Source organism: Mobula hypostoma, chromosome 12 (genome assembly GCF_963921235.1).
Source record: "Mobula hypostoma chromosome 12, sMobHyp1.1, whole genome shotgun sequence".
Lineage (NCBI taxonomy): Eukaryota > Metazoa > Chordata > Chondrichthyes > Myliobatiformes > Myliobatidae > Mobula > Mobula hypostoma.
The window spans coordinates 22342625-22366810 of record NC_086108.1 but is presented as its reverse complement, the minus strand read 5'-3'; the positions used below and the strand labels follow the sequence as shown (position 1 = coordinate 22366810).

The 24186-nt window shown below is 41.1% G+C and overlaps 1 protein-coding gene across 1 annotated transcript in view; it reads right to left on the bottom strand.

Moving 5' to 3' along the window:
- Positions 1-8840: 8840 nt before the first annotated feature.
- LOC134354660 (torsin-1A-interacting protein 2-like) overlaps positions 8841-24186 on the bottom strand; it is a 115480-nt gene continuing 100134 nt past the window's right edge. Inside the window, exons 19-20 of the mRNA XM_063063747.1 lie at positions 22780-22869; positions 8841-13432 (exon numbers count right to left, since the gene is read on the bottom strand). Of these exons, the coding sequence (XP_062919817.1) occupies positions 12654-13432; positions 22780-22869 (869 nt within the window). The 3' untranslated portion in view covers positions 8841-12653. The remainder of the gene's footprint in view (positions 13433-22779; positions 22870-24186) is intronic.

Here is a 24186-nt window from a genome sequence, read left to right as displayed (position 1 = left end):
GCAATGGCTGGGGTCTCTGGGAGCAATTCAGATGGCGCAGGATAGTTATATCCCAAAGAAAGAGAAAGTACTCTGAAGGCAGGATGACATAACTGTGGCCAACAAGGTAAGTGAAAGCAAGCATAAAAGCAAAAGAGAAGGCATATAATTGAGCAAACGTTGGTGGGAAGTTAGAGGATTAGGAAATTTTGAAAAACCATAAGGGGGGAAAAGATGAGATATGAAAGCAAGTTAACCAATAATATCAAAAATGATATGAAAAGATTTTTTCAGATATATTTGGATATATATCCACACATGAGGCTCCTTTGTCTTATGGTCTTATATAGAGGGTAAAAGAAGTGAGAGCAGATATTGGACCACTGGAAAATGACACTAGTGTGACGGGGTCCTGAATTACCCCAATGAACTGTGCTTTTGAAAAGAGAGAGAGAGAGGTATTTGACACCGACATCTTGTTTTGAAAAGAGAGAGATGAATAACTTTTGGATTGTCACTTTAAGGCACGAGGAGAAACTGAGACTAACTTTTTTGCTGAGTTGGAGAGAGAGAGCACCGAGCAGCTCGTAAGTCGCTATGGTGACCGAGGGCGGAGTTATTTGATGGACAATCGATGTTATAGTTTCTCTGGTGGAGCGTGTTTATACTTTCTCCAAGGACATTTGCCTGCTAGTACATTCTTACACAGACAGAGATAGGAGTTATTTGAGAGTCAGTTGATACTCAGTACGGTGAGATAAATAGGAGGTCAGATAATAGACCTCAGGCACATGTTTTAGAACACTGAATGAGCTTTGTTGTGCCCGCAGAAAAAGTGGGTTTTTGGAGGATTGATCAGTAGCTCTTGCAGTGAGAAAAGGGATTGACCGATGGGGATTTGTCCATGTGTCCACCCTTGCCTGGGTTGATGATTCCACCACATTATCATGAATTGAACTGAACTTTACTCATTGTCATAAGACCATCTATTTACCCTTAGACTTGAAGAAGCTTGGTTTTCATATATATTCCACACTTACTTATATATAATCATTGCTAACTTATATAAATCATTTGATTTATCTATATTTATGTTACTGTATTGTGTAGTTACTAATAAATATTATTAGTTAATAGCAATACTGGACTCCAAAGTGTTTTCCATTTCTGCTGGTTCTTTAACCCATCTCGGGGTACGTGACACTAGAGAGTAGTAACAGGGGACACAGAAATGGCAGATGAACTGAATAAGTATTTTGCATCAGTCTTCACTGTGGAATGCACTAGTAATATGCCAGAAGTTTGCTATTACTAGGGAGATAGTGCTTGGGAAACTGAAATGTCGGAAAGTAGTTACAACCTGATGGACTATACCCCAGGGTTCTAAAAGAGTTAGCTAAAGGGATTGTAGAGGCATTAGTAATGATTTTTTAAAGAATCAATAGATTCTGCCATGGGTTCCAGAAGACTGGAAAATGCAGTGTTACTCCACTCTTCAAAAAGAGAGGGTGAGGAATTGAGGATATATAAAAATCATTTTGAACCTATGTAATCTCTGGCTAAAAGAATAATTTTGAACTGAAGTAAATTCTGTCTTCAGCAGCCAGCTAAGACAGACTCATTATAGTTCTCCCTGGTTTGCAGAGAGACATTGAGAGTTTGATAACATTGTACATTGTACCCTCATTTGAGTAGGGGAAGGAGGGCTCACCAATAAGGATAGGAAGGAACATCCATCTATAACTAAGTCAGGGCCTAGCAAAGGGAATAATTGATAAGGACTGGACAGCACATCCACTTGTAATTAAGCCTTGATCTAGCAGACTGTCTTATCTGTAACTAAGTTTTGCACCAACGGACTTGGTGGGTGTACCAGTTCAAATAACATCTTGCAACAGTAATGTATGGGGCTTACTATATATGAATATATGGCTTTAACCTGAGGGAACGGGCCCACTTGTCGGATGGTGGCAGTACTTACTTGCCTTCCCTTTGACAACTGGGTCTCAAACTCCTGCAGGAGGGTGAGCAATAAACTGTTGTAACTATAAGAAGCTGGTCTCCTGAGTTTTATTCAGATTCGACTTTAACAACGGAGGCAGGGAAAAAAAAAACAAAATTATAAGCTAGTTAGCCTGACCTCACTGGTTGGAATGATGTTGGAGTTGATTGCAAAGTATGTGGTTTTGGGGTACTTGGAGGTACATGACAAAATAGCTGGAACTCTGCATGGTTTCCTTCAGGGAAAACCTTGACTGACAAATCTGTTGGAATCCTGTGAAGAAATAACAAGTGGGAGTGGTTGGTAAGTTGATGGATAAGATCCTGAGAGGCAGGATTTATGAACATTTGGAGAGGTATAATATGATTAGGAATAGTCAGCATGGCTTTGTCAAGGGCAGGTCTTGCTTTACGAGTCTGATTGAATTTTTTGAGGATGTGACTAAACACGTTGATGAAGGAAGAGCAGTAGATGTAGTGTATATGGATTTCAGCAAGGCATTTGATAAGGTACCCCATGCAAGGCTTATTGAGAAAGTAAGGAGGCATGGGATCCAAGGGACATTGCTTTGTGAATCCAGAACTGGCTTGCCCACAGAAGGCAAAGAGTGGTTGTAGACGGGTCATATTCTGCATGGAGATTGGTCACCAGTGGAGTGCATCAGGGATCTGTTCTGGGACCCTTATTCTTCGTGATTTTTATAAATGACCTGTATGAGGAAGTGGAGGGATGGGTTAGTAAGTTTGCTGATGACACAAAGGTTGGAGATGTTGTAGATAGTGTGGAGGGCTGTCAGAGGTTACAGCGGGACATTGATAGGATGCAAAACTGGGCTGAGGAGTGGCAGATGGAGTTCAACCCAGATAAGTGTGAAGTGGTTCATTTTGGTAGATCAAATATGATGGCAGAATATAGTATTAATGGTAAGACTCTTGGCAGTGTGGAGGATCAGAGGGATCTTGGGGTCCAAGTCCATAGGATGCTCAAAGCAGCTGCACAGGTTCACTCTGTGGTTAAGAAGGCGTACTGTGTGTTGGCCTTCATCAATCGTGGAATTGAATTTAGGACCCGAGAGGTGATGTTGCAGCTATATAGGACCCTGGTCAGACCCCATTTGGAGTATTGTGCTCAGTTCTGGTCGCCTCACCACAGAAAGGATGTGGAAGCCATAGAAAGGGTGCAGAGGAGATTTACAAGGATGTTGCCTGGATTGGGGAGCATGCCTTATGAGAATAGGTTGAGTGAACTTGATCTTTTCTCCTTGGAGCGACGGAGGATGAGAGGTGTATAAGATGATGAGAGGCATTGACTATGTGAATAGTCAGAGGCTTTTTCCCTGGGCTGAAATGGTTGCCATAAGAGGACATGGGTTTAAGGTGCTGGGGAGTAGGTACAGAGGAGATGTCAGGGGTAAGTTTTTTACTCAGTGGTTAGTGCGTGGAATGGGCTGCCGGCAACGGTGGTGGAGGCGGACATGATAGGGTCTTTTAAGAGACTTTTGGATAGGTACATGGAGCTTAGAAAAATAGAGAGCTATGGGTAAGCCTAGTAATTTCCAGGGTAGGGACATGTTTGGCACAACTTTGTGAGCCAAAGGGCCTGTATTGTGCTGTAGGTTTTCTATGTTTCTATGACAGACAAAGGAGAATCAATGGATGTTGTGTACTTGGATTTTCAGAAAGCTTTTGACAAGGTGCCACATGAGGCTTCTAAACAAGATAAGAGCTCAGGGCATTACAGGAATGATACTAGCATGGATAGAGGATTGACTGATTGGTAGCAGGCAAAGAGTGGGAGTAAAGGGATCCTTTTTGGATTAGCTGCCAGTAACTAGTGGTGTTCCATAGGAAGATTAAAATAGGAGCAGGAGTAGGCCATCTGGCCTGTCGAGCCTGCTCCGCCATTCAATAAGATCATAGCTGATCTGACAATAGACTCATCTCCACCATTAATTCCCCTACTGTGCAAAAATCTACCCAACCTTGTCTTAAATATATTTACTGAGGTAGCCTCCACTGCTTCATTGGGCAGAGAATTCCACAGATTCACCACTCTTTGGGAAAAGCAGTTTCTTCTCACCTCCATCCTAAATTTATTCCCCCAAATCTTGAGGCTATGTCCCCTCATTCTAGTCTCACCTAGCAGTGGAAACAACTTTCCTGCCTCTATCTTATCTACCCCATTCATAATTTTATATGTTTCTATAAGATCTCCCCTCATCCTTCTGAATTCCATTGAGTATGGTCCCAGGTGACTGAATCTCTCCTCATAGTCTAACCCCCTCAGCTCTGGAATCAACCTAGTTAACCTCCTCTGCACTGCCTCCAAAGCCAGTATATCCTTCCTCAAATAAGGAGACTAAAAGTGCATGCAGTACTCCACATGTGGCCTCACAAGTACCCTATACAGTTGTAGCATAATCTTCCTGCTCAATCCTTCTAGCACTGAAGGCCAACATTCCATTTGCCTTCTTGATAGCCTGCTGCACCTGCAAACCAACCTTTTGCAATTCATGAGCGAACACTCCCAAGTCCTTCGGCACAGCAGCATGCTGCAATCTTTTACCATTTAAATAATAATCTGCTCTTCCATTTTTCCTTCCAAAATGGATGACCTCGCATTTACTATCATTGTACTCCATCTGCCAGACCCTTGCCCACTCACTAAACCTATCTATATCTCTCTGCAGACTCTTTGTATCCTCTGCACAATTTGCTTTTCCACTCAATTTAGTATCATCAGCAAACTTAGATGCACTACACTCGGTCTCCTCTTCCAGATCGTTAATGTATATCGTGAACAGTTGCAGGTCCAGCACCAACCCCAGCAGCAGACCGCTCACCACTGATTGCCAACCAGAGTAACACCCATGTATCCCAACTCTGCTTTCTATTAGTTAACCAATTCTTTAGCAACGTTAATAGATCACCCCAACTCTATGCCCAACTTATGGATAAGTCTTTTATGTGGCATCTTATCAAAAGCCTTCTGCAAATCCAAGTAAATAACATCCATCTGTTCCCCTCCATCCACTGCGCTTGTTACATCCTCAAAGAACTCCAGTAAGTTTGTCAAACAGGACCTGCCTTTGTTGAATCCATGCTGCGTCTGCCTGGTGGATCCATTTCTTTCTAGATGCCTTGCTAGTTCTTTAATGATAGCTTCAAGCAGTTTCCCAACTACAGATGTTAAACTAACTGGCCTATAGTTACCTGCCTTTTGCCTATATCATTTTTTGAACAGTGGCATGACATTCACCATCTTCCAATCTGCCAGGACTTGCCTAGGGTCCAGAAAATTTTGGTAAATTATCACCAAAGCCCCGACTACAACCTCTGCTATTTCTTTCAGTACCCTGGGTTGCATTCCATCAGGGGTTTGTGTTGGGACCGCTTCTTTGTCGTTGTATGTTAACAATTTGGATGATGGATTTGATGACTTTGTGGCCAAGATTGCAAATGATACAAAACTAGGTGGGGGGCAGATAAGGTTAAGGAAGCAGGGAATCTGCAGAAGGAATTAGATGGAGCAGGAGAATGGCTAGAGGTAGCAGATGGAATATAGTCTTGGGAAGTGTATGGGCATGCACTTTGACAGAAGAAAGAAAAGCATAGACTATTTTCTAAATTGGGAGAAAATTCAAAAATCCGAAGTGCAAAGGGATTTTGGGGCCCTTGTGCAGGATTCCCTAAAAGTTAATTAGCAGTTTGAATTGGTGGTGAGGAAGGCGAATGCAATGTTAGCATTCATTTCAAGAGGACTAGAATATAAAAGCAAAGATGTAATGCTGAGGCTGTGCAAGGCACTGGTGAGCCCTCACTTGGAGTATCGTGAGCAGTTTTGGGACCCCTATTTAAGAAAGGATGTGCTGATATTGGAGAAGGTTCAGAGGAGGTGCATAAGAATAATTCACAGAAATGAAAGGGTTATTATATGAGCAGCTATTGATGGCTTTGGGCCTGTACTCACTAGAATTTAGAAGAATGAGGGGGAATCTCATTGAAACCTATTGGATCTTGAAAGGCCTAGAGTGGATGTGAATAGGATTATTTCGTTGGTGGCGAAGCCTAGGACAGAGGGCCACAACCTCAAAATAGAGGGATGCCCATTTACAACAGAGTTGAGGTAATTCTTTCACCAGAGGGTGGTAAATCAGTGGAATTTGTTGCCACAGGCTGTTATGGAGGCCTAGTCATTGAGTGTATTTAAGGCAGAGGTTGATAGGTTCTTGATTACTCAGTACATGAAAAGTTATGGGTATAGGACAGGAGAATGGGGTTGTGAGGGAAACGAATCAGCCATGATGAAATGGGCCAAATGGCCTAATTTTGCTCCTATGTCTTATGGTCTTAACCTCTGCATTCTCGGTATCAGCCTTGTGAACTTCTTCTGTACACCCTCAATGGCAGGACATTTTAAATAAGAAGTGCAAACTGTATGTGCTACTCCATGAGCAATCACAATCAGGTTTATTATCATTATCTTATATGACATGAAGTGTGTTGTTTGGTAGAAACAATACAAAGACATAATATTACTACTGTATAAATTACAAAATAAGTATACAGCACAAGGGACTAATGAAGAGTGCCAATAGAAGTTTGGGATTTCTGGCACAATAGTGTTAGAAGGTGGCAGGTGATAGGTGAAGCTGAGAAAGGGGGAGGGGTGGGGAAGGAAAGAGCTGGGAAGTTGAAAGAGGTGGAGAAAGGGAATCTAATAGAGAGGGGAGATAACCATGGAAGAAAGGGAAGGGGGAGGAGTACCAGAGAGAGGTGATGGGCAGGTAAGGAGATGAGATCAGAGAGGGAAATGGGAATGGTGAAGGAGAGGAGGGCGATGCAATTACCAGAAGTTTGAGAAACCACTGTACATGCCATCAGGTTGGAGGCTACCCAAATGGAATATAAGGTGATACTCTTCCAACCTGACTGGGGCCTCATCACGGTAGTCATGGGCTGACATGTTGGAATGGGAATGGGAAGTAGAATTGAAATGAGTGGCTACTGGGAGATCCCACTTTTTCTGGCAACAGAGTGTAGGTGGTCGACGAAGCGATCTCCCAATCTACATCGGGTCTCACGGATATATGGAGGCCACACCAGGATCCCTGGATACAGTTGATGACCCCAATGAATTCACAGGTGAAGGTGTCACCTCACCTGGAAGGACTGTTTCAGGCCCTGAATGGTAGTGAGGGAGGAGGTGTAGGGGCAGGTGTGACACTTGTTCTGCTTGCAAGGATAAGTACCAGGAGGGAGATCAGTGGGGAGGGACGAATGGACGAGGGAGTTGCATTGGAACTGATCCCTGTGGAAAGCAGAAAGTGGAGGGGCATTGAAAAGACGTGCTTCATGGCGGGATCCCTTTGGAGATGGCAGGTTATGGAGAATTATGTGCTGGACACAGAGGCTAGTGGGGTGGTAGGTGAAAATATCCCGCTTTCTATCTCCCTTCTGCTTGTTACACAAGTTATATTCGCTGATTTCCTATCCTCCAGGACTTTCCAGAAGGGGGACTGTTGGTGAACTACAACCATTCTATTTAGTATATCTGCAGGATTGAATACAATCTATTAAGAGTCCAGGGCCTGGCCCTCTTTCACCGTTTTATTTTGCCTGGGACTGTTTTTTTAATCCTTAGTGTAAAGGTCATTTCAGATTTCTCCCTTCTTTCTCATTGGAATATACCTATGCATAGATCCAAGAGATATTGCAATAGAAGTCCTCTGCTTTACTCCTGTAAATTAGTTTCGCAAGTCCATTTTTGCCTGCTTTGTCCTCCTATCGTCTTTCCCATTGTTTAAGATTAGGGCACTGGTTTTAGACTTGCACCCTTAAATGCTTTCCTAAATACTGCCTCGCCTGAATCCTATCTCTGATTTCTGCCTTCTGTTCTACCCTCAGATCCCAACAGCTAAAATTATCGTATAGGGAGCTGCCACTTCAAACCAGATACATATATAAAAAAAAATAAGAATAATTTTTAAAAATGAACGTGACTAAAGATTTAGGTGATCAGAATATTAAACGAGAAGATAGTTCAACAAGGATAACAATAATGCTGATAGGAGATTCTTTCCAATTTTATGCATGTGTACAGTGGTGAGCTTTCTAACTGGTTGCAAAGGGTCAGAAACTTAGCAAGATCCATCACAGCTACAACCCTCACTACCATCACAGATACCTTCAAGTGGTGCCTCAAGAAGGTGACACCATGACTATGGACCTTCAACATCTGGGACGTGTTCTCTCCTCATTACTACCAGTGAGGAGGTAGGGGAGCCTGAAGACCCCACCCAACAATTCAGAAACATCTTCCTCCCCTCTGTCATCAGATTTCCAAACAGTCCATGAACACATAAACACTAGCACATTCATTTTTTGCACTATTTATTTAGTAGTTTATTTTAATTTTGTACTTGCTTTGTACCACTGCCAAAAACAAGTTTCACTTCATATAAGACAATGGTAATAAAGCTGATTCTAATTCTCTTTTGCACCTGAATGGAAAGCAATATTCCCAACAATTAATAAAGACAGTCCTTATATAGAAAAAAAACAGTAAAAGTGACAATTTCATCTTAATCAACTTAAAAGAGTGGGCTAATAATTGTTTGAATGTCAATTTAGTAATAACTCCAATGTTTCATTTACAGAAGTAAAACTTGAAATGGAGATTGAATAGTAGCTATTAGTCAGATTGAAATCTGCATTCAACAGCTAACAACTTCATCATGTTACATTGTAGCTGACCGAGACAAGTAGAGATCAAAACTAGTACATGGCAAAGCAGGTTGATACATAGAGCCAGATAATTTATAAGAGAAATGACAACCTACCTTTAGAAGTTGTGTTCCAAGTGTATACATTGGTTGGGATGTGAATATTGCAGACGCTCTTCACACATTTTAGGGTTTTCCAGAAATAATCATACACTAAAGCTAAACCTTGAAAAATGAGAAAGGTGCAGAAAGATCTTTCATTAGAGGAAATACCTCCTGTACCTAATAAAGTGGTTATGTTTGTAGCCTTCTGCTGTTGTAGCTCACTTCAAGGTGCATTCAGAGATGCTCTACTGCTTGCTTACCACTGTTGTAATGTGTGGTTATTTTGGTTAACATCACCTTCCTGTCAGCTTGAACCAGTCTGGTCATTCTCTGACCTCACTCGTTAACAAGGCATTTTTTTCCAGCATAACTCCAGTCACTGGATTTTTTTTTTGGTTATTCGCTCCAGTCTCTGTAAACTCTAGAGAAAATCTTAGGAGATCAGAGGTTTCTGAGAAACCACCCCATCTGGCACCAACAATCATTCCATGGTCTTTCTGATGTTTGGTCTGAACAACAACTGAACCTCTTGATCATGTTTGTATGCCTTTATTCATTGAGTTGCTGCCACTTGATTGGCCGATTATATATTTGCATTAATGTGCAGCTGTACGGGTGTCCTTGATCCAACCATTCAGAAAACCTGATGGTTCTGTATCTGGCTTAGTTAATGATTGATGTGTCCTTTTCCAGCTCACAGGGGCCCAAGTCCCATGCTCCTTCCAACTTTTAAGGGGTCTTGCTTGTGTCTGTCTTTAAACTGACCAGCATCCCATTTCCCATATTCCCTTTAAACTTATCGAGGAAATTTATTATAATACTGTGCAACAGCTTAAAAAGAAAACTAAAATTTGTTTAGCATTATTCAAATAATATACAGTTGTGCAGAAATTTGCTAATCCACTAGTCCTATTGGAGATATAGATACATATACATAAGTAGATGGAAAGAGAGAGCGAGAGCAGAGAATTGCACTGTACAAATTCTCCGCCATCTAATATACAACCATTCACTGTTTCTTGCTGCTTAGCCAATTTTATCTCCATGCTGCTACAACTTCCTTTCATTTCCCAGCCTTCAATCAAGGGCACTGTGTGAACTTAAATTTCCACTACAAAAATTGGAAAAAAGTAGTGTTTTCATCAAACTTGTTTTCAAAAGAGGAACAAAATGTCAATCATAAGTTTCCTACAAGCTTTTATTATGAATTCTAATCAAATGCAACTTGATGAAAATCTTGGACCTTCCTCAGGGTAACAAATACATAAAATAGCTTTATAAAAATATATACAATCCCAACTCAAAGCATTGCTATAGGTTTCAGAATAAAAGCACCAACGGCTTGCTGAGAAAATGTTGATGCCGCTTTTGATGGAATGGGTTATCAATGACAATATCGAAGTATGCAAGATAGCACCAGGAATAATTGAATTGGATTTTTATTAGATTTGGGTCCAGCAAACCCACAAATATTTATCTGTGAACAAGCTTCTTCTGGTATCTTCTCTCCAATTTTACCGTGGAACATGGAATTACTACAGTCAAGGGGTTACACAAATAGGTTTGCTTTTCAGTCTTGTCCAGGATACTACTAAGGTGCTGATTAACTCAACCCTCCACTCCCAGATTATTCTCACCAAAGTATGGACATTAGTGGTGCTATGCACATAGTTTGGATTAATAACTGATCTCTGGTGAATTATTAACCACTTAGAATGAAAGAGAAAGAAAGCTAAAGGGTTTTAAAAGTATTCTCTCAAAACACTTGTTTATTCATTACAAAGATGTTGAAGCTCTGAAGAAAATGCATCTCTGAATGAAAATTCACTTTCCCACCGGTAACAATAGACACTTTAATAGTTCGATAGCTGGAGGTGAGGCAGTTGGAGCAAACAGTGAGAGTAATGAAAGCTCCAGGAGTCCATCCAGCCAGATTCTCCTTTTATGCAACGCACAGCATAACACAGTGTTGTGCAACAGCCAACATTCAAATTGCATCTTTCATATACAGTGGCATGCAAAAGTTTGGGCACCCCTGGTCAAAATTTCTGTTACTGTGAATAGCTAAGCGAGTAAAAAATGAACTGATTTCCAAAAGGCATGAAGTTAAAGATGACACAATTCTTTAATATTTTAAGCTAGGTTACTTTTTTATTTCCAACTTGTACAGTTTCAAAATAACAAAAAAGGAAAAGGGCCTGAAGCAAAAGTTTGGGCACCCTGCATGGTCAGTACTTAGTAACACCCCCTTTGGCAAGTATCACAGCTTGTAAATGCTTTCTGTAGCTGGCTAAGAGTCTTTCAATTCTTGTTTGGGGGATATTTGCCCATTCTTCCTTGCAAAAGGCTTCTGGTTCTGTGAGATTCTTGGGCTGTCTTGCATGCACTGCTCTTTTGAGGTCTATCCACAGATTTTCAATGATGTTTAGGTCGGGGGACTGTGAGGCCCATGGCAAAACCTTCAGCTTGCGCCTCTTGAGGTAGTCCATTGTGGATTTTGAGGTGTGTTTAGGATCATTATCCTGTTGTAGAAGCCATCCTCTTTTCATCTTCAGCTTTTTTACAGACAGTGTGATGTTTGCTTCCAGAATTTGCTGGTATTTAATTGAATTCATTCTTCTCTCTACCAGTGAAATGTTCCCCGTGCCACTGGCTGCAACACAAGCTCAAAGCATGATCGATCCACCCCTGTGCTTAACAGTTGGAGAGGTGTTCTTTTCATGAAATTCTACACCCTTTTTTCTCCAAACATACCTTTGCTCATTGCGGCCAAAAAAGTTTTATTTTAACTTCATCAGTCCACAGGACTTGTTTCCAAAATGCATCAGGCTTGTTTAGACGTTCCTTTGCAAACTTCTGACGCTAAATCTTGTGGTGAGGACGCAGGAACTTTTTCTTCTGATGACTCCTCCATGAAGGTCATATTTGTGCAGGTGTCGCTGCACAGTAGAACAGTGCACACCACTCCTAAATCTTCCTGAAGGTCTTTTGCAGTCAAACAGGGGTTTTGATTTGCCTTTCTAGCAGCTCTCTTTTGAGCAGCTCTCTCGGAAAGTTTTCTTGGTCTTCCAGACCTCCACCGTTCCTGTTAACTGCCATTTCTTAATTACATTATGAACTGAGGAAACGGCTACCCGAAAACGCTTTGCTATCTTCTTATAGCCTTCTCCTGCTTTGTGGGCATCATTTATTTTAATTTTCATTCTGCTAGGGAGCTGCTTAGAGGAGCCCATGGCTGCCGATTGTTGGGACAAGGTTAGAGGAATCAGGGTATTTATAGCTTTGAAATTTGCATTACCTGGCCTTCCTAACGATGACTGTGAACAAGCCATAGCCCTAACAAGCTACTTAAGGTCTGAGACCTTGGTAAAAGTTATCTGAGAGCTCAAATCTCTTGGGGTGCCCAAACTTTTGCATGGTGCTCCTTTTTCTCACTCTAAAATTGTACAGAACAAAAATAATACATTAATCTTGCTTAAAATGTTGAAAAGAATGTTTCATCTTTAACTTTATGACTTTTGGAGATCAGTTCATCTTCTACTCACTTAACTATTCACAGTAACAGAAATTTTGACCGGGGTGCCCAAACTTTTGCATGCCACTATAAATTGGCTGCGCAAGTTCGGGTTAGAGGTGACAACAATATGCTAAAGAGGACACAGAAAAACCAGTAGTAATAATAATACAAATTCTTATAAGCAGAGCTTCAAAATATATTATTTTTCTGCACCAACCCTAGAAAATACAAGATCCAGATTCTATCTATGATAATATTTATAAAATATTCTCCACAATTGACCTAACCAGACATTTTTAGCAATGTAGTGCTAAAAGTGTATTTCTTTAAATCTCTGGACAGCCCTTAGCTTCAATTTCATTTTCGGGCCTGACTGGGAGCACCACATGGGCAATGCGGCTCCACAGGCCACTCAGTTTGTCTACAGCCACCTCACGGTGTGCAGCCTGGGTGTCAGAGCAAAATTTCTTCTTGAGGAAGTTGTGCACTATTTCTTCTGTGGTTTTAAGAGACAAATCTGGTTTCAGTGTTGAATTATCCAGTGTCACTGTGATCAACATGGAGATGTCCTTGAAGGCTGCATTTTCATGGTCACAGTATTTGTAGAACAGAAGGGAAGAATCTAGTGGCAGATCCTGAAAGTGATAAATAACTGCTGCCTTTCTTCCCTTATTAAACTCAGACATTAACTGGCTGTCCATGGCCAACTTCATTTCATTGCTGTTGAGGTACTGTACAGATCCATCAATTTCTACCACACCAGAGTTGAAGGCTGAGGCATAGGCCCCCGCGACCTCACGTGCAAGACAATGCAAGGTTTTCTGTGCATCCTGAGCAGCAGCAAATATTAGTACAGCAGGCCAAGTGGGTGTTGCTTTGGCTGCATGATTCTTCAATAAAATCTCACTGCGTATCCATAGTTCCTCACATTGATTTGGGAACCTGTTCTGGATCTTGTTCCAATTCTTGAGGAAGCAAACCTCTCTCTCTTTTATCAACTGATGAGCAGTACTTTCAGATGTCCAATGCCAGTATGCAAAGATGCTCAAAATTACAATCAGTCCAATTAGCGTAATTGCAAACTTCCAGAAAAGGAGCCTGGATCCTGAGGAAAGATAGGAGTGAAATAAGTCCCTTTGTGTGTACTTCCTGGAAAAATAGATTGCAATGCCTCACACCACATCAAAACATGTTTTTATAGATCAGCAGTGAAGATTCTCAGTCTTGGATACAATAGGCAAAATTAAATAACATATTTAAAAGAAAACAATTAGAATTACTTCTACGCAAAGCTGTTTTATGGCACTTTGGAGTTCTTGGTCCCGTACATGTCTTCACACTTATGATATTCTAGGAACTTCAGCAGTCTAGGCTCTCACCTCTGGAATTCAAAGAAGATACAGCAGTACAATATTGACAGGCCATTTAAGACTGGTGTTGTGCTGATCTTAATGCTGATTTATACTGCATACTCTCCTGCTGTTTATCATCCATATTCATCCATTCCCTTCATGTTCATGTATCTAAAAGCTCCTTAAAGTGCCTATTCCACTATTACCCTGGTAACCCATTCCAAGCATCTACCACTCACTGTGTAAAAAAATCTTGTTTTTTATGTTGCTCGAAAATTTATGCCTTAATCTGAAAAGCATGTCCAATACATTACAGAATATCGAAAGAAGCAAGTGAGGAGATTGCAGGGGTTTTGACAAGGATCTTTGTGACCTCACTAGCAGCAAGTGAGAACTCGGGAGACTGCAGTGTAGGAAGTGCTCTGCCCTTGTTCAAGAAGGGAAATAGGGGTAATTATAGGCCAGTGAGCCTCATAGCAGTGGTAGGGAAGCCCTTGGAGAGAATACTGAAGGATAGGATTAATGCACACTTTGTAAGGCATGACCTACTTCGGGAAGTCAGCATGGCTTTGCAAAGTCATTTCCTACAAACTTGATCAAGATTTTGAGGAGTGACAAAGGCGCTTGATGAGGGTAAGGCAGTGGATATTATCTTAATGGACTTCAGTAAGCCACTTGATAAATTCCCTCTTGGTAGTTTGATTCCAAGATAAAGCTGCATGGAATACAAGGTGAATTGCAAAATTTGGATTCAAAATGTCCTTGTCTGCAGAAGAGAAATAGTGTACGGGCAGGTGGCTGTTATTCCAATGGAGGTCCGTGATTGGTGGTGGTCTGTAAGGATCGGTGCTGGGACCCTTGTTAGTGATACACATCAGTGATCTGGAGGAAAATATAGATGGATGAATCAGCAAGTTTACAGATGAAACAAATATTGGTGGATATGTAGACATTGTAAAGGATTATCAAAGAATACAAAAAGCTACGGATCAATTATTGCAAATGTGGACACAGACATGGCAGAATCTAGCTAAGTGTAAAGTGTTGCACTTTGGAAATCGAATGAAAGAAAAAATATGTAATTCATTGTATACTCCTTAATAACACTGAGGTACTGCGAAGTCTTGTCCAAGTCCACAGTTCACTGAAAGTTGCTGAGTATCACCATTCAATCATATCAGAATTAGATTTTCACTGATATATGATATGAACATTTCTAAAAGGGGAGGGTGACCAGCCAAAAGTCTTGGTACATATTGGCACCAATGGCATAGGTAGGAAAAGGGAGGAGGTCCTGAACAGAGAATTTAGGAAGCAAGGTAGAAAGCTGAAAAACAGGACCTCCTAGACTGCTGCCTGTGCCATGTGCTAGTGAAGGTAAGAACAGGATAATTTGGCAGATGAATGCGTGGCTGAGGAACTGGTGCCGGGGGAGGGCTTCAGATTTCTGGATCATTGGGAATTCTTCTAGGGTAGGCATGATCTGTACAAAAGGGACGGGCTACACCTGAACTGAAGGGAGACGAATATCCTTGTGGGCTGGTTTGCTAGAATTATTAGGGAGGGTTTAAACTAATTTGGCAGTTGGTACATAACTACGTGCAGTGAGCAGTGAGACTCGTCAGGAAGTACAGGCAGATGATGGGATAAAATTGCAGTCAGTGGGATGAGTTGCAGTGTAACATGGGGACAAAAATCAAAAAGGGTGATTAATACAGGATTGAAGGTGTTATATTTAAAAGCACACAGTATACAAAATAAGGTAGATGATCTTGTAGCACAGTTAGATCTTGGTACAGTAGGTTTGACGTTGTGGGCATCACTGAGTCGTGGTTGAAAGAAGTTCAACCAAGGATCCATATTGTATCAAAAGGGCAGACAGGTAGACAGATGGGGTGGGGTGCCACTGTTGGTAAAAAAATGAATTGAAATCCTTAGAAAGAGGTGACACGGGACTGGAAGATATAGAATCCTTTTGGGTAGAGTTAGGAAACTGCAAGGGTAGAAAGACCTTGATGGGAGTTATACAGAGTCATCCGAACAGGTAGCCTGGACGTGGACTACATATTACAATGGGAAATAGAAAACACATGTCAAAAGGGCAACGTTATGTTAGTCATGGAGGATTTCAATATGCAGGTAGTTTGGGAAAATCAGATTGTTGTTGGATCTTGAGAGACAGAATTTGTAGAATGCCCATGAGATGCTATTTAGAACAGCTTGTGGTTGTGCCCACTAAGGGAAAGGCTGTTCTGGATTGGGTGTTGTTTTATGATCTGGATTTGATTAGGGAACTTAAGGTAAAAGAACTCTTTGGAAGCAGTGATCATAATATGATAGATTGCACCCTGAAATTTGAGAGGGAAAAGCTAAAGTCAGATCTATTAGTACTACAGTGGAGTAAAGGGAATTACACAGACATGAGAGATGAGCTGGCCAAAATTGATTGGAAGGGGACACTAGCAGGGTTGATGGCAGAGTAGCAAAAGCTGGAATTTCTGGGAGAAATTGAAAAGGTGCAGGATAGATACATCCCAAAGAAGAAGAAGTATTCTAAACAACACACACAAAATGCTGGAGGAACTCAGCAGGCCAGGCAGCATCTATGGAAAAGAATAAAGTCGACGTTTTGGGCCAAGACCCTTCAGCAGAACTGGAGGAAAAAAGATGAGGAGTAGAGTTAAAGGTGGGGGGTGGGGAGGGAGAAACACAAGGTGTTAGGTGAAACTGGGAGGGGGAGGGGTGAAGTAAAGAGCTGGGAAGCTGATCGGTAGGAGACACAGGGCTGGAAAAGGAGGAGACTAATAGGAGAGTACAGAAGCCCATGGAAGAAAAGGGGGCAGGAGCACCAGCGGGAAGCGATGGGCAGACAAGGAGATAAGGTGGGGGGGGGGGCAGACACATTACCAGAAGGTCGAGAAATCAATGTTAGAGGTTACCCAAACAGAATACAAAGTGTTATTCCTCCAACCTGAGTGTGGTCTTGTCATGACAGAGAAGGAGGTCATGGATAGACATATCAGAGTGAGAATAAGAAGTGGAATTAAAATGTGTGACCACTGGGAGACCCCACTTTTTCTGGGGGTGGAGCATAGCTGCTTAGTGAAGAGGTCTCTCAAGCTATGTCAGGCCTCACTGATATACAGGCAGGATGACACAGCCATGCCTGAAAAGGGAAGTCAAAAAAACCATAAAAGCATCTAATATAGCAAAAATTAGTGGGTAATTAGAGATTTGGGTTGTTTTGAAAAACTAACAGAAGACAACTGCTGGCCAGAAGAAACTACACTTTACAATGAGTGGATTTGATGAATCAAGGACAAGGGAAGCAGACGAACCAGTTGTCTTTGTTCCCCCACAGCCCCCCCCCCCATTTTGTGGGCTCTGAACTGACTCTTGCTCTTGGATAATCTAATCAGAGCAATTGAATGTGGACACAAGGAGCTTCAGGTAACGGCCGGCTAAACCTGAGACCATTCTCAGATGAGTAGCTATTTATTATGTAAAGTTCCAGACCTACCAAAGAAGCAGTCTGTAATCTCGTTAGTCTCTGTCTGGGCCACTTCATTTAAGGCTACGTCTACATTAGACCGGATAATTTTGAAAACGCTGGTTTCGAGTAAAAACGACAGGCGTCCACACTAGGCGTTTTTCAAAACATCTCTGTCCATATTAAAACGGATATTTGGGCAAATCTACTCCTACTGGGCATGTGCAGACACATCTACAGAAAACAAGCGGAGACGAAACGGTATAATATTTACGTTTCTGTGGCGGCGTTGTGCTATTTCTATTGGTCAAAAACTAGAGTACCAACAACAACAGCGAAAGAAAGTTTTCAACAATGTCTTCGAGGAATACAATGAAAACCTCAGCTGGAAGAAGCAGACTGGACTTCTTCGTTTAGACAGACAATGGAGTCAAGCAAAGCAGTGGAGAAAGTGGAGATGTTTAACTCCAAACAAGCTATTAACGTAGACAATAAAGTAAACAACACACGCATGAAGCTGTCCTCTACCCAAGATCAACAAGAGAGTGGAATCTTCTGCTGCCAGATCTGCACAGTATTTCTGACATTAATATTTTTAAAGATAGACTCAATCAAATCAATTTAGGGGATCTAGTCAAAAAAGCTCACTTTACAATTTAACTCTCACGCCGTTCACACCGACTGCGTGTTATAACAGCCGTCCAGCAGTGCTTGCGCAGTACCAAGCAGAAGCAGAAAAAGCACTGTTGTTGTGGTGTTGTCATGACAACGTTTTAAAATATCTCCGTTTACCCCGTCCACACTACAATGTGCAACAATCGTTTTCAAATTTACACACTCTGGAGAGTGTTTTAGAAAAGCTCCATTTTTGGGGGATGAAAACACCATTTCAATGTGGACGGAGGGTCAAAACGAAAAGAAAAAGCTTCGTTTTCAAAATTATCCGGTCTAGTGTGGACATAGCCTAACTGGTTTGAAGCAGTCAGAGTTAGAAGATGCAAATACACAAGGCTGGGGTGGACAGAACCATGGAACAATGTCAGTTGTAGCCCTGGACAAGAACCAGTAAGAGGGTAACCCAAGTAGGTCAGGTGACATTGAGCCAATGGGATGGATATCCACCAGTTCAACTGCTAAGGAACACGAGAAGAGTCAGGAGCTCCAAATACATAGGGGCAATAACTCTCCAGCAATTAGAGACCAACCATTGTGGATAAAGAGGACCCCATGAACTCGTGGAGATCGGTACCACGAGGGACGCCTGGTCAGCATAGACTCCTTTCCTGGGTAATACCTTTTCTCTTCATTAACTGCTCATGGAGGGTCAGGGAATTCCAATGGGATCCAGTTTGTGAACCCACATGCTTTTTAGTTGAGACAATAAAAGTTACTTGTCGGTAAATACAGATTCACTGTGCCTCACTAATCATTATAACAAGGGGTGATTCTTGTAACACTACTGAAAAAGCCATATGGAGAGAAAAGATGAAACATGAAGGTAAGCTAGCCAATACTATCAAAGAAGAAATACTTTTTTCCAGATAAATAAAGAGTAAAAGAGAGAGAGAGAGTATATATCAGACTGCTGGAAAAATACACCATGGAGGTAGTAATGGGGGCAAAGAAATAGTGGAGAACCTAAATAAGTATTTTGTGCCAGTTTTCACTGTTAGAAGACACTAACAGTATGCTGGAGTTTGATAGTGTCAGGGTGCAGAATTGAGTGAAATTGCTAGGGAGAAAGTGTTTGGGAAGCTGAAAGGTCTGAAGGCAGTTAAATCACCTGGATCAAATGGACTACATCCAGGATTCTGAAAGAGGTAGCTGAAGAGATTGTGAAGGCATTAGTAATGATCGTTCAAGAATCACTAGATTCTGGCATGGTTCCAGAGGACTAGAAAATTGAAAATGTCACTCCACTCTTCAAGAAGGGAGAGAGGCAGAAGGAAGGAAATTATAGGGAAGTTAGCCTGACCTCAGTGATTAGGAAGATATCAGAACCGATTGTTAAAGATGAAGTCTCAAGATACTTGAAGGCACATAATAAAATAGGCCAAAGTCAACATGGTTTAATTAAGGGAAAGTCTTCCCTGACAAATCTTTGAGGAAATAATGAGCAGATAGAATCAGTGGATGCTATGTACTTGGATTTTCAGAAGGCCTTTGACAAGGTGCCTCATGTAAGACAGCTAAACAAGATAAGAGTCCATGGTATTACAGGAAAGATACTAGCATGGATAGAAGCTTGGCTGATTGGCAGGAGGCAAAGAATGAGAACAAAGGGAGCTTTTTCTTGTTGGCTGCCAGTGATTAATGGTGCTCCAAAGGTGTCAGTGTTGGGACTGCTTTTTACGTTATATTTCAATGATCTGGATGACAGAATTGATGGCTTTGTGGCTAAGTTTGTGGATGATACAAGGATAGGTAGAGGGGCAGGTAGTGCTGAGGACGCAGAGAGCCTGCAGAAGGACTTAGACAGATTAGGAGAATGGGCAAAGAAGTGGAAATGGAATGTAGTGTAAGGACTGTATGGTCATGCACTTTGGTAAAAAGAATAAAGGCATAGACTATTTTCTAAACGGGAAAAATTCAGAAATCAGAGGTGCAAGGGGACTCGGGAGTCCTCATGCAGGATTCCCTAAAGGTTAATTTACAGGTTGAGTCAGTGCTGAGAAGGACAAATGCAATGCTAGCATTCATTTCAAGTGGCCTAGAATATAAAAGCAAGGACATAATGTAAAGGCATTATAAGGCACTGGTGAGGCCTCACTTGGAGTATTGTGAGCAGTTCTGGGCCCTTATCTACGAAAGGATGTGCTGACATTAGAGAGATTTCAGAGCAGATTCATGAGAATGGTTCTGGGAATGAAAGGATATCATATGAGGAGCGTTTGATGGCTCTCGACCAGTGAGTACTGGAATTTAGAAGAATGAGTGAGGATTTCATTGATATCTATCAAATGTTGAAAGGCCTAGATAGAGTGGATGTGGAGAAGATGTTTCCTATATTGAGAGAAGCTTAAGACCAGAGGGCATAGCCTCAGAATAGAGGAACATCCATTTAGAACAGAGATGAAGAGGCATTTCCTTAACCGGAGGGTGGTGAATCTGTGGAATTCATTGCCATAGGTGGCTGTGGAAGCCAAATCATTGAGTACATTTAAGGCAGAGGCTGATAAGTTTTTGTTGTCAGGGTGTGAAAGGATACGGGGAGAAGGCAGGAGAATGGGGTTGAAAGGGATTATAGATCAGCCATAATGGAATGGCAGAGTAGACTCGATGGGCCAAATAGCTTAATTCTGCTTCTATCTCTTATGGTCTTAATCTCGACATCATATACTATGAGAATAATCAATTTGTGTGTATGTGCAGAAGGAGTGCACCAACTTGCAAACTACCTTTTCCCTAACGCGGTTGGCTATCAACTGCCCCATCCTATTTACTATCTGCTGTTTCCATATGGGCCTCATAAGCCACCTCAAAACCTTCAAAATCTGAGTGAACACACATTATTCTTGATTCTGAGGGACTGCCCACAACGGAGGAGGATAAAGTACATGAGGTATCTTAAGCAAACTCAGGTAAATCATCAATTAATCTTCTATATTTAATAAATGCAAGTCTAGTCAATGTAATCTCATCTCAGAATTTAATTTTCAATGTGCAAATATAATTCTGAAAATATGTATGTTTTCCAAGGTCACTTCCTCATACCTCAATGCCTTTCCACCATTTATAATGCGCAAGTCAGGAGCATGATAAATTACTTTTCTAACAACATTTAAGAAGCGTAAGATCATCCAGGACAAAACATCCTGTTGAATTAATACCCTATCATGATCCAAAACATTCATTCCCTCCACTGCCAATGCAATGGGTCCAATATGTACCATCTTCATCATGAACTCTAATTGCTTCCCTCATCTATTCAGAGAGCATTTCCCAAACCTGTGGGTGGCTTGAGTAGATCAACAACAGTAGGACAACCATCTAAGCTGCCTTCTCAATGCAACATGGAATTGTATTGAAATTCCTTCACCATTGATGGGTCTAAATCCAGGAACTCTCACCCAGAAACATTATGGTATCACATTCACTGGAAGAATAGTTACAGGAGATGACTCATCAACTCCTTCTAAAGGGTAATTAGGGATGGACTTTCTCAGTGATGTCTAGATCCCCAAATATGTTAAGGTTGGCCTAAATTACATGCACAGTAATTCTCTTTAAACAAACTTTTTATCTGTCTATCTAACAGGCAGAGCATTTTGAAGTCTCACTTTCTCTTCACCTTCCTCAAACCTGGTTTCCATCTGTTCGACACCAACATTCCTATTCCTCTGGGTTTCTTCTTTCTTCTCTCTTGTTTCACCTTTCTATCCCCTCCCTCACCTGGTTCCATCTGTGCATCATCCCCCACTTTTATGCTCTTTCAGCATCTGTAGAATCTCTTGTGTTAACTATCAATTGCACTGCAACTCCTCCAAGTAAAATGTAGAACTGAGGCTATACTTGCTCACTGGTATCTGGTATATTCACATTGTGAATCCTCACTTAGCAGAAACAGCTCCCTTTAAGCCCATAGTTCCTCATGCATCATAAAAGAAAAAAAATCCACACATCTCAAAGAAAAAGAAATTAAAATATAATTGAATCATGAGAAAAACACACTGCCTTTTATTAATGCATTAGTATTTTGTGTTATAATGGAACTCTAACTCAGTTTATTCTTGTGTGCTGAATGTTTGACTCCCTCATCTATAAGAGAGAAGGGATTACAGATTTAAGGATAAACATTAAATATATCACAAAGGCATTTCTTCAAAGATTAAATAGCTAATGTGATAATGTGACATCACTAAGATACAGTATATGAGCCTAATGTGCATTACACCTCACCATAACAATACAGTGCTATTACTTGCTCAAGTGCTGCCTTTTTGAACCCGATTCTTGATTTGGGAGAGGATCTACTTGTCAGGGGATAGGGAAGGGAAATAAAAAGTGTTTGGAGGAAGAGGATCTTGCCTGATTTTAGTCTCCTGTTCCTATTTTTTTATATTGTTATAAGTTTAGATACAGTCTATTTAATCCCTTCTCACACAAAAAATCTGCCATCTCAGAAATCAGTTTCATGAACTCTTGTGCTCCCAACACTGCAAATATTATCTCCTGTTAGGAGACCAGACCGGTAGACAATATTCCATATGCACTGTCATATATAGGACCCAAAATAACTCGAGCAAGTTGTCAGTCATGTTCAACTCCTCTTGCAGAACAGGCTAAGACATCATTTCCTTGCTGTATCTTCATATTAATTTTTAGTGTTTGTTGACAGGAATACACATATCCCCTGAACACCAACAGCCTTCAAACTCTCACTATGGAGTGGAGGGAATATGTGAAATCTGTGAAATGTCTTTCTGTTGTAACTGAAGTGTATGAAGGAGACCAACACTGCCCATCCAAGGCTGCATTCCATCAGCAGATAGTGTTTGTAATCCATTTTTCTAAGTGAATGGAAACTCAGGAAGATCTAATAAATTCAGATTTTAAAAGTCTTTGTGAATTAGCAATGCAACCTTGGCACTTTCACAGTTTGTTACTTACCGGAAACATTTGGTCCGATAAACTGTGAACTTTGCTTTCTGTCAGTGTAAATCTGGGGCTTCGTGTAACTGAAGCGTTGATGACTAACCACTTCAAAAAAAGGAAATGGTAAAGTAATTAAGGGATAGCAAAGCATCCTCCACAAATAACTCACTATCTATAAGACACAAGAAGTGAAAACGGGAGTAGGCCATTCAGCCTGTTGAACCTGCTCTGCCACCTATATGAATTTGGCAATTGGTTTATTATCCTCACATGTACCAAAAAGCAGTGAAAACTTTTGTTCTGCATGCTATCCCATGTAGATCATTTCATCACATTGGGGCATCAGGGCAGTACAGGAAAATATACAATAACAGAATCCCAAAAACGAGTGTTACAATTAAAGACAAAATACAGTGCAAGGCCAGGATAAGACTGTGAGGCCAAGAGGTCCAATTTGTCATCCACCTGGTCATAGCTAACTGGAAACTCTTCATGCCTTGTCTCTTTTCCTGTGACCACTAATTCCCTTAATCACAAGAAATCTGTCTATCACAGCTTTGAATATACTGTACACACATTCTGGCTTTGTGACTCTCTTGTGCAAGTTGTTCCAAAGACTCTCAATCCTCAAAGTAGGAATTCTTCCTGATCTCTGCCTTTAATAGGGATCCTCTTTATTCTGAGAGCCCAACTGCTGGTTTTGGACTTTCCCATGTGGGAAACATCCTCTCAGCGTCTCCCTCATTTTGCCCCTTAAGAAACCAGCAGAAGATATTCCCACATTCTTGTCAATTCCAAAGAGTTATAACCTTCACAACATTTCCTCAGAGGATATCCAGTCATATCCTATAACATCCTAATGAGCCTTCTGTAACAAAAAATATTTTAAAATCCATTCTGAGTTCCATTCTGATTCAACTAAGGGTATTCACATATGTATTGGGAAACAAAGGAGTCACTATTCTCAAGTTAATTGACAAAGAAATCACTTTATCAGAGTTATATAAAACCCAATATCAAAAGGAAAACAAATGATTAATGAAGTAGCAGCAGAGAAAAGAAATTTATCCTTATCATCTAATGAATGAACCAATCTGCAGAATCCTGAAGGGAACCACAGATTCAGACAGCACAGGAGATCAGGACTGAGTGTGGTCACTGGAGCTGTAAGGCAGCAGCTCTGCTGGCTGCACCATTGTTTCACCCTCCTGTCTCAGTCCACTGAACAATTTTAAGGGGACACTCAGTAAAAGTCCAGTAATCCAGCATACTGAGGACTTTGCTAGGTTGGCAGATTTTCTAGACTTGGATATTACTCCCAGTTTACCTGAGACTGTGATGTTACAAGAGTATAATTTTCCACTGAAACCAATGAATTGTAAGAGACCATGATCTAGATGCCAAGTCACTTGAGAATTCCAA